The sequence below is a fragment of the Leiobunum rupestre genome, chromosome 1 (assembly GCF_980474605.1).
Source record: "Leiobunum rupestre chromosome 1, qqLeiRupe1.1.hap1, whole genome shotgun sequence".
NCBI classification, from domain to species: domain Eukaryota; kingdom Metazoa; phylum Arthropoda; class Arachnida; order Opiliones; family Sclerosomatidae; genus Leiobunum; species Leiobunum rupestre.
In genome coordinates, this window is record NC_143384.1 from 41,014,769 (window position 1) to 41,026,831 (window position 12,063).

Here is a 12,063-nt window from a genome sequence, read left to right on the forward strand (position 1 = left end):
GCATACTTTTATGTCCCGCCTTTTGGGTCAAAATGAAGCTTCAGCATCTTGCTTTGATTTCGACGCTAGCGACATCTGTTGAAAAAAGAGCTACTTCAGCTAGAGCCGACACTTGCTTTAGATGTTAATAAGGTCGGCGTATATCACCCCGACTAAAGACAGTTCTTTCGATTCTTTAACGGCAACTTGAAGAATCTTGCTCCCGGAATTGTTAGTTAATTTATTTAGCGAGCCAAATGATTTTCCCCCGCACGCTAGCGTTAACTCCAACACAAACCGGAGTCGATACTTAAGAGGGGGCTTCCTTTATAAATCAGGACTCTTTCACCCCTGATTACCAATTTCAAGAGCCCCGATTAATATCTAGACTACCCTCATCAGTTTTTCGCGAGGAAGATAGTGAAATACAATTTTTAGAATGTACTGAAAATGAAATAGCCAGATTTAGAAATTAACAACCTTTCCACCCCTAATGATAAGTATCGCGATGCCGATAGAAACTTGAAATTGCAAATAAAACCACTTCTCCCTTCCATCACAATATTCCCAGCACGAAAAGACGACCCCATCACTGTCATTCGCTAAATAAGGTTGTGCGCGTTTGTGTTTTATGATATCGAAAGCATTGTAAATAAACGTCACGCCTATAAACAAGCTACTTTCGAACACGAGATTACAAGTTAAATTATTTGAGCAGATGTTTCACAGACATTAAAACATCCGGGATCAAACGACGAAGCCAAAACCTAGAGAACAAACCGATCATACCGAATCATTTTAGGGCAAGTACGAAAGAATTAACTGCCTGATTAGTTTAGTTTCTTGGTCGGCACAAGGCGAATTGTTTATCGAATAGACGCGTTTTCCCGGGTCGGACATCAATTCAATTTGTCCAAAAATTTTTCGTAAAAAATTAAGGTGAGTGAAGGAGCCAATTCATCTTGCGAATATTCATTCATTTTATTCTGAAGTTATAATGGTTTAAATGGGAAACGATTAAAAAACGATTTTAGAATGTTTAAAAAGTACTTTTATTTATTTTACCTTTAAACGTTTGCAAACTGATATGCAAAATTATGAATTCGAAATACACGCATTTAAAATCCTTTAGTGCAGAGGCTTCATTATCGATTTATTTTGATCCTCTGCTGGTTATTTATTTAGAACATCCATTAGTCAAATATGAAAACCATTAGTATAATTATTCTCCATGTTTAACAATGAAAATAAAAGGTTGTTTTAAAGGGTTAGTATCTAAAGCAATATTGATCCTTTCTGATAACGGAGCTCTTTAAATTGCACTTCTCAGGCGATGGAAAACGACGCTCCTTTGTTCTTCTGTTTACTCCTTTTAAAATAATTGTTTCAACTGCAAAAACAGTAAGTTAATTTATATTATATTTTCGGATATCAGAAACTTCCTTGATACGACGGTAAACGTCTTTGTATTTTTAGGCGTCTCATATGATCCTGTTTGATTTTAACTGTTAATTTCTTACAAATATTTATGGTGAAGGTTTTTAAAATAATTTCTATGATTTTAGAAATGATAAGCGGTATTTATTTCAGAAGTTCTCAAAACGCTTTATGAAAATAAACGCTTCCATGTGTTCTAACTTTCAGTGAATACCAAATATAATAATTTATCACAGATGTGTAGCTAATTCCAAGGTGAGTTAAAGAATTTATTTTCAGGGTATGAATCGTGTACAAAGCCCTTACCTTTTCAATCATGATTTAGGATTTTCCGATTAAATGTATTTTATTTTCATTATTATTACCTTTTATTAATTACATTTTCGCCAAAATCTTAAATGAAATTGAAATATTTCAACTTTTTGTAGTCTTAACAAATATCGTTATCTTCTTGTGGAAAAAGTATAATTCAAATTAGATTAGTATTTTATACTGTACCTTGCAATTCTCCAAACCTATTGCATAGCGTTTCAATTTTTGTCAAACATTCAATATCGGTTGTCAGTGGTTCGGATAAGTATACCGAAGTTAGAAAGTATAACTTTGCGTTCTTAAATACCAACTCTGTTATTGAACTGGGTTTCCCTTAGCTTTGTTTATTGGGATGGCGATTACTGCACTTAAAGGGAATGATGGCTATTTCAAACACTTCGATTTTATATTACCTATCATTCATTTCCACAAACAAGAATTTTATTGTTTAACGTGTAAAATGTATATAAACTTATTAAACAAAGCAATATGCAAGGATATTAAAAAATATATCAATTAAATTGTATGATAATGATGTTATTTTGAATATATTTTAGTGCATCTAGGATTTTGAAATAACTCTAAACGTAAAAGCTACCAATATTGAAAACAACGTGCTTATTTGAGCTCGACAACATGAACGCATTGGGTCCCACTGAAATGAAACACGATGATCGAGGGCTAGATTATGTATATAAGGTAGGTCAAAATCAGCGATTCTTTATAATCCTAATTATTTTTGCACGTGAACCAGAAATAAACGATACGTTGAATAGACCTAATGAAAGGTTTGATTTTCATGTTTTTTAATTTTAAGAAAAACGTTTCTCTTTATGCGGTCTCTATGACGAGCAAGCCCATATTCTCAATATTGGCTTTCGTGTTCCAGAATTTGGCTAACGTGAAGTAAGCCATCTATTTGAATGTTTTTGAATACAAAAAGTTTGTGTTCTTCATTCACTTCCATTTTCATAAACCACAATGTTTTATAAAAACCTTTGATTCTGAACTGTAACTGAAAGTAAAATAATTTTGCATTTCAGATTAGTTTTCAAGCAACAGCACAGTATTTTTTCCAGCACGGATCCGAGGAAAGTCATCGAAGGTGTAAGTACAAGTTCATTCAACCGCACAGATTTGACTAGTAATGTCCGTGTTACATTTTGAATACGCCTTTATATTTCTACGTAGGTTTCAGACTTTCAGGTCCTGATGATTACGACTAGCAGGCTCGAGAAAGCGTTAAAAGAAGACGGAATTACCATTACTCAATCTTTTGATACTCACGCCTACCATATCTACAGTTGTTTGGACGGGCAATTAGAAGAAAGCGTTCACGTTCATCTGCCGCATCAAGCTCTGGATCGGGCCAATTGGAATTTACTATTGCTCAGTATCGCTTTGATTTCCATGATCACGACCTTCCTCTTCGGAGGACCAAGATCAAAACCTGGTTGCAAAACCAAATGGATCAACTCCATCGCGGAAAACGTCTTCTTCTTCTTCTCACATCTGCTCTTTAATCCTTGCACAAGTAACAAATTATTTCGAAACCATTAGAATCTTACACTTTACAATTAAACGCTTTTATTTCACAGCCGTGTACGTGGTGGTCTAGGAATACGCGACATAAAACCTACTTTATTGGAGTGGGTACTTGGAGGCTAAATGCTTGATCTTTTCAAACATTGGCACTGGCAAAAAAATTAATGGTTTTTCCAGGTTTTGACCTAGTTATAGTTAAAACATAAATGGACACATTTTTTAACTAAAATAACCTTAAAGAAGTGTCCTTTTTAGGTTATTTGCGATTTGTTAGTTGTAAGCAACGTAACTTAACATATAAAGCAAATAGAATTATAAGCTTCCAATTGGATAAACATTTCATTATCTTATTGTATGGACTTTTTATTTACAATGTTAGTTGCGGTTGGAGCGCTGCACTGTCGCAGCACCTCTTGGAGACTGCTTCTGTCGGGTTGGCTCTTGGGTGCTACTCTTATTTTCCCGAAATGTTACTTATGCAATATGAAGGGCGATTTGGCTACAAAAAAATTTAAATACATAGACAACGTGGAAGATGTCTTTAACAGACCCAATATCAAAGAGTACTATGCATCGGATCATCTGGTCGATAATGAACTGAAGGTAATTAATTATTATTATTAAAAATATAGCTAAGATATGATCAAAATAGGATGTTCATTGGAAGCAAAAGATTATTCAGGCCATAGTCATAAGTAGTAGGTCTGAGGAATATCATCCAACATATTCGCTACTTGGTTCTGTAAAAGCTCCAAGTAGTGATGATTTTTCAGACGATTGACGATTAAAGTGGCTGATAAGTCGCTTTCCGATGAGACTTGGACTTGATGTTGGTGGTATGGGTCCAATTGCGCAGTTTTCATTTGCGCACTTCCCTTCTGCCCAGTTTCCGTGTACGCACTTGTTGTGTTAACTTAACTTAGATTAATGATTCGATTGATAAAATATTAAACATAAACTTTATTAAACTATGATCTAGCTGCCTCTAGTATGCTGTGTTTTTCTCTCATCCGTTTGTCTCGTTCTTCACAGAATATAACAATAGGGTCAGATATAAGGACGATTTACGTTATTGGTGTCTATGGCTTAGGGGATAGAAAAGAGAAACACAATACAGAACACGACATCTCCCTTATCTTTGAGAAATGACATTGGTGTGGTTAAAATTACATTTCATCTATGAGTCGTCTTGGTTTTACACGAGTGTCTCTTAAGTTATAACGACTCTGCGCGGGTGGTGGTTCTTGTGGCGTAGAAGGTGACATAGGAGATGAAGACTGGTGACCATACTGGAGATTATTCGAGTCTGGTTTCATGGGCGTAGCAGCCGGAAGTTCGGGTTCCATTACTGGTTTATAGAAAGATGAATTTCGAGTAATGGAATGCCCATCTCGTTCAGCGGTAATTGTTGGCCCTTTTATCGTTGTGATTTTATATGGAAGAGGACTAAAATAGGGCGAAAGTTTATTTGTACGTTGGGTTTTGACTAGAACGGTATAACCAATGTTTAACGAATGAGGCTTGGCATGATTACGTTTATCTTGATAGGCTTTCATTTGTGCCTTTGCACGGGTGTCTTGTTGTGCCACTTCTTCGAAGGCCGGTGGTAGTGTCCGTCCACTAGAAGGAAGTTTGTCTCGAACGGATCGTCCAAACATAAGCGTCGATGGAGAAAAGTTGGTAGTGCAATGCGGAGTATTGCGATAATTGCGGAGGAAATTCTGCACTTCGAACTTCCAGTCGGTTCCACTTATTTCCGCGGCACGGATAGCTTTGTTAAGCGAGGCCATAAATTTTTCGGCGGTGCCATTTGCTCGAGGCCATCGAGGCGTGATCTTGCGGTGCTTAATACCCAGGTGAGTTAAATGGGCGGTGAACACGGAAGAATTAAATGGTGGTCCATTGTCTGACTTTAACACGTCAGGCAAGCCAAAAAGTGCAAAGATCCGATCCAAAATTTGGAGGTTTGGCTCAACCGATGTAGAAGAAACTATTTCCGCTACAGGAAAGCGCGAGTATTCATCCATCATTACGAATAGATAGTTGCCATTCCGAAAAGGACCCAAGTGATCAACCGCAATTTCCAACCAAGGGTTCTTTGGTAGGGGGGTCATTCGTAGCGGTTCTCTGTTTGAATGTGGTGTGACGGCCAAGCAAGGAATGCAAGACTTGATTAGTTGGTCCACATGGGCGTCCATCTTTGGGAACCAGACTTTAGTGCGTAAAAGTTGCTTCGTTTTCACTAAGCCTAAATGTCCTTCGTGCGCGATTGCAAGTACACGGTCTTGAAGAACCGGTGGTATATAAATGCGATGTTGTCTAAGAATAACTCCGTCAATTACCGAGAGTTCATTCTTAAGCACTGCGAAAGCTTTAATTGTCTCATGGTCGACATCAATTGGACTTACTTGCCAGCGGTTGGTGAGATAACACTCAATAAGGCGTTTAACAGTTGGATCATTCTTCGAGGTTTGGACAATTTCTTCATAAGTAATGGCTTTAGGTGTAGTGTGTCGTAGAATCATACGTACATGAGATTCAGTTGCAGGTGTTATGCCAAGGGTTGAAATGTTAGGATCAAGAAGTTTACGTGATAGATAGTCAGCTGGATTAGACTTCCCAGGTTCATATTCTAGAGATAAATCATAAGGTGCGAGTCGCAAATTCCATCTTTCAATCCGAGCGGAGGTCTTAGCTTTGGGGTTTCCAAGAAGCGTAAGGAGGGGCAAATGGTCCGTAACGACTGTGAATATGGAGCCATATAGATAAAGGTGATAATGTTCACAACTCCAGACAACGGCGAGTGCTTCGCGTTCTGTTTGCGAGTAGCGAGATTCGACCTCAGTGAGGGCCTTACTTGCAAATGATATGATCGCCACATTGTTCTGGGAATCCACTTCGGATAAGATAGCGCCCAGTCCTGTGGGACTAGCATACACGAAGACTTTAGTTTTCTTGTTACAGTCAAAGTAAGAGAGAATGGTTTCGGTAGAAAGATGTGTTTTCAAGGTTGACATAGCGGTCTCTTGTTCCTCACCCCAATGCCATGGGGTATCTTTCCGGGTTAAAACTCGAAGTGGAAAAGTAACATCAGAAAAGCGTGGTATAAACCGTGAGCAGTATGTGGCTAGCCCTAAAAGATTTCTGACTTCATCAGGTGTAGACGGTTTATTGATGGTTTGCATAGCCTTGAGTTTGTCCTTGGTAATTGACAACCCAGATTTACTAAACGTGTGGCCAAAGAAGGTAAGCTGCGATTGACGAAATAAACATTTGTCCGGATTGAGGGTGATGTTGTTTTCTTGAAGGCGGGTTAAGACTTTCTCTAGTGCGATATCATGAGCTTGAACGTCGGAGCCAAAGATTAATATATCATCCGAGATGTTAAGGCTCTGTGCAATATCTTGTATTAGGCAGTAAATAGTATGGTGAAAGATTTCTGCCGCTGAGCTTACTCCAAAACTCAACCGTTTGTATCGATAAAGACCTCTATGTGTACTGAAAGTGGTTATTGGTCTGGAACTTTCATTTAATTCCAATTGGTGATAACCTTTGTTCAGGTCCAATTTGGAAAACACTGTAGCGCCATTAAGTTTATGTATGATGTCCTCGATGGTAGGCATCACGTGCCTTACTCGAATAATGGCTTTGTTTGCTATCCGCATGTCTACGCAAACACGAATCTTGGTGCCCTCCATTACAAGAACGAGGGGTGATGCCCAAAGGGTTGGACCGGATACAGGTTCGATAATGTCGGAGGCAAGTAGACGATCCAGTTCTTCTTCTAAAACGTTTCTCAGATGGAAAGGTACCCGTCGGTGAGGTTGAATAACAGGTGTAACAGACTCATCTATAGCAAGATTAATTTGAAGATTTTTTACTTTGCCGATGCCACGAAAGAGGTCTTGATATCTGTCAGTGATTTCTGGATGACGTACAAGGTTAAAGGTGTGATTGAGTTCTTCAGGTGATGGTAATATATTTAACTCTCTGAGTGTTGGATACCCAAGTAAAGACGGCGTTATTTGACCTTCGTCACTCGTTACATAAAATGTTCCATTGGTGCTATGATTCTTAACCCCAATTTGTTCTGTGAAGACACCAATGATATTGAGAGGTGCACGAGCTCCATATGCAAATATTTCTCGAATATGTGATGTCGGTTGTAGCTGTGGTTTGTGAGGCAAAGAGTGATAAGTAGAGCTGTTTAAGATATTGACGTCGGATCCGGAATCCATAAGGAGTTTCACTACGCTTTGTCCAATGCGAATGCTTACATGAGGTTTATTAGCAGTCGATTTCTTCGTGCTTGCCAACGCAAAAAGAAATTCTGATTCATCTTCATCTTCGTCTACTTCTTGTACGGTACGTACATTTGATTTTGTAGAGTTATTCTTAGGGAAATGGTTGGCCCTTTTCTTGGACGATTGTGACGAAGTAGATGAAGAGCGACAAACACTGCTGAAATGATTGAGCTTTCCGCAGTTATGACATTTTTTCCATTAGCTGGACATGGATACTGGGTTGGATGTAGATAGGTGCCTCCACACAACCCACACTTGGTTTTAGGAACACCCTTATTTCTTTGGTGCGGACTACGATGCGACGAGGTACGCTGTGGGGTTGGTTGGAATAAAGGTCGAGACTTAGGTTTCGTCAGATAAGAGATAGACGCTTTGGTATGTGGTATTTGGTTAGTTTGTTCGATGGTACAAGCCTGTGTTTCAGACATTTCCAGTAGGCTAGCCATTTGTAAAAGTTTCTCCAGGTTTAGAGATGGATATTGTAAAGCATTACGTCTCAACTTCTTCAGTAAATAGGTTTGCACGATGTGTCGTTTGATCTATAAGTCCACGTCATCAAAATCGCAAAATTTAGACAGAGTACAAAGACGAATGTTTTCTTGGTCAAGTTGTTTCGCCTCTCTAAATTTGAAAATCTCATAGTCAACGTTTTGTTTTGGAACGAAATGATCAGTTAGTAATGCTTGAGCATCCGAATAATCACGAGTAGATTCATTCCCAGGAAGAGCGTAAAATACGTCTTGTACTGGTTCGCCAACGCAATGAAGGAAAACCGCTTTTTTCCGACCCACTTCTTTTATTCCAGAACCAACAAGATAGTTCTCAAATTTAACGCACCATCTGGTCCAGGCAGCGTGAAGATTTTCATTATTGCTGGTGATATCGAAAGGCAATATCGGCGGTAATGATAATGCCATGCTTGAGAGAAACGACAAAATATCCGGAGAAAATTATGATGGCGGTAAACAAAGCAAAATCTAAGCCTTAGGTGGTTGGACAAACGCAGAGATTGGGTAGATACGATTTACGGATGTAAATTCCTATTAGTTATTCCCACACGGAAACGAAAACATCTCCGTCGCCAAATGTTGTGTTAACTTAACTTAGATTAATGATTGATAAAATATTAAACAGAAACTTTATTAAACTATGATCTAGCTGCCTCTAGTATGCTGTGTTTTTCTCTCTGATCCGTTTGTCCCGTTCTTCACAGAATATAACAATAGGGTCAGATATAAGGACGATTTACGTTATTGGTGTCTATGACTTAGGGGATAGAAAAGAGAAACACAATACAGAACACGACAGCACTTTTCCATTTGCGCATTTCCCATTTGCGGAATTGCCATTTGCGCAGCTCCCCATTTCCGCAGTTTGTCAATTGCGCAAATTACCATCTGCGTGGTTTTTCCGTTAGCGCAGTTTTCCGTTAGCGTGATTTTCCCGCTAGGGCGGATTTCTCATTTTCGCGGGTTTCCGTTTGCGCAGTTTCTTATTTGCGCGGATTTCCCATTTTCGAGGATTTTCATGATTAAATATTCATTGTTAAGCCTTTTTTAATTGACAAAAGGGTTATTTCTGGCAAAACTGCGGATATGAAAAAGGCGCAAATGATAACGCGTTAATGTAAAACTGCAGAAATGGGATACTGCGAAATTGCATACGCGGTAACAGGAACTGCGCAGTTGGCCCATTGCCATGTTGGTGACTGAACCGCTGTTAGGATTACCATCGCCTCAAATGTAATTATTCTGGTGGTTAAAAGGGGCATCACTGGGAAATCCACACCTAGAGCAGATTAAACAAAATACTGATTTTCTTCAGATATGATCTTAAAGTCGTTCTGTATCTCCTTCGCGTTTTTGGATTTTGTTTTTGATCAAATAAAAATAAACTTTCGGTATATTTGTGTTATGCGCTTAACATGTGTTTTATTAAGGGGCGACTAAAAGCTAATGCCTCCTATGACGAACTTTTATTTATTATGACTTGTTATCTTGTAGAAAATTCTGTATTTTTCTACTTAATTAACTTTATTTGTACGTTTTTAAGTATGCCTTACAACTTTCTCTTTGTAGTTGTTGTCTATCCCCTACTGATTAAAAAAAAAACATTAAAATATTTTTTAATTATTTTAAAAATTAGATTAGAAATTAGATCTAAAATAACATGGAAATACTTTTAAATTGTGTTCAAATTTGGAAAATTTGGAAATTAAATCTAATTAAACTATATTACAATTTTTAAGAAAAATACCCTGTCAGAGCAAATTCAGATGCCCTATGTGTAAAATAATGTTGAAATTACACTACGAAGAGACAATAACTTATTTACTTTACGTAGAAAAATAGTATAATAACTCATTAGCCCTGTGCTATTTAGAAAAAGCAGTTGCATCTGGGTTGTTATTTCAATTATATTAAAAACTTTTCAATATATAACACAAAGTGGGTCTGGTATTACTTTTGCTTCTTATTCAAATTTCCATAGGATACGAAGATGACGGACACTCAAAGATATCTGATAAAAGCAAAGAAAAGTAATTACTTGGGAGTTGTACATCGCAGCTCAGCACTACTCGCAGATTTTTCGGTGGAACACGTGGTCCGCAGGAATAGCAGAGATTGCCAAAATGTGTACCGAGGAAAGAAAGAATACTTTCCAACGATTGCGTTCCTGTTTTTATCAGACAAACTGCCGCCAATGGTTAAGGAGACAATACAATACCGGTGAGGAAATATAATTACCAATATTAACATGCTACAAAAATTGGAGCCAAAAACGACCACATTGATATAAGATAGTTTATGATATTATTTTCAAAGTGGAAATTTAGCAAACCGCAAGACAACTCAGTTTTAAATCTTTTAATTTTGAAGAACATATAGGTATCACAGATTTTACCATTTGTAACATAATCACAAAGCATTTTCTTTAATGAAGCATAATTCACGGCGAATGACGTAAATTGCGGTAATTCCAACTCCTGGACAAAAACGCGTCACCAACTTTTTAAAGCGAAACGGAAATTAGTGAATCGGATTTAAAAAAACACAGAATTCATATGTTACAAATGGATTAACATAAAGTCAATAAGTATATACAGGGTGTGGGTTTTTGCTCGGACTGGGCATTTGTCTCAAAAACTACAAAAATTAGAGTTACGAAATTTTAAAGTTTAAAAGCGAAATTTTCGGAAAGGATAAGCATTAATTACTTGGCCTGAAGGTGTTAGGCAAAAACTTGAAATGTCCCAAAAGTAAAAGTTTCGACGGGCTTTAGATTTGCCATGACAACCAAAATTCTACTACTTCCCAGGGAAAATAACATGGAGAAATGGAAGATTTTTAGAGTCCCCCATTTGAACAATTCTAAAATATTAAAAATAAATTATGTTAAAATTCGATTCTACGTCCTTTAGCCTGAACTGGGTTTTATTACGTAGAATTATAAAGACATTATTTGGTGAGTCGCGCAGATCTTACAAGATAAGTGTGTTTTTCCTATGTAGTTACAACACCAATCATTTCCAGCTTTCATTCAAGTCTCTGAGCGGCTGTTCGAATACAGCTCAAAATTGCTCAATGGTGGTTTCTGTATCATGAAATTGCCTTTTCCATGATTTAATTATTTTTCAGCGTGACTAGATTTGTCGAAACCAAACAAAGAGTACTGTCCGATATATTTTTTGAATATTTTTGGTGCCGGGTGTATCAGATGCAATCGAATATTGCTCCGAAAGCGATCACAATGTCCTTCTTGATGTCCATTTTCCACGTTTGGGTCACCGGAATTGTCATCTCTGTCATCGCCATCTGCTTCGAAGTTGCCCGAGGCTTTCCGAGAAAAAAGAGAAAGCAATATAAAATCAATATTGTAATCTAAATGAATGAGTAATATTACCTTCACCCATCTGTATGTTTTTAAATTAAATGTTCCATTTAAATGAATTTTCACCTCGAGAAACAATTCCTCAGTTAGAAGGCAAAATAAGTAAAACAATAGTTGAAAGTTAATTTGAATTTAGGTTTTAGTAATATTTTGATTGGGCTCCAATTCACCAAGCTCACTTAAATGCTAGAGTCCTCACGACACGAAAACGCAGCACTTTTTATTGGGGATTCGTAATGCGGGGAAAGAAAAATGAACCTCGTATGGAAATTCTGTTGTTAGTTTCTATATGATTTCAAAGCGATTTGTAATTTATTTATTTATTTATTTATTTAAAAAATATTAAATATTTAATTAGTTATTTAAACCCACTAGATGGTGAAAGCGTTTCAAGCTAGATAGTAATTTTTTCTTTACTTCACTCTGTACAGACTTTACTTAACTAATTGATTATTATTAAATCTGAGGTGAATAATATTCTGAACAGTACCAAAAATCAAATTTTAATTTTTTCTTTTTATCACCGCAAAATTAGTAAATTAAATCTGTTAAACCACGTTTAGATGTGTTCACAGCTTGAAAGGAGTGTAAGAAC

The 12,063-nt window shown here is 37.2% G+C and overlaps 1 protein-coding gene across 1 annotated transcript; it reads left to right on the forward strand.

Moving 5' to 3' along the window:
• The first annotated feature begins 2,295 nt into the window (after positions 1–2,295).
• LOC149962927 (uncharacterized) lies at positions 2,296–10,310 on the forward strand. The gene is made up of 6 exons (XM_090155836.1): positions 2,296–2,427; positions 2,546–2,634; positions 2,772–2,835; positions 2,920–3,262; positions 3,653–3,876; positions 10,068–10,310. The coding sequence occupies exons 1-6, from the start codon at positions 2,365–2,367 to the stop codon at positions 10,308–10,310; spliced, it is 1,026 nt and encodes a 341-aa protein (XP_090011962.1). The 5' UTR covers positions 2,296–2,364.
• The last annotated feature ends 1,753 nt before the right edge of the window (positions 10,311–12,063 follow it).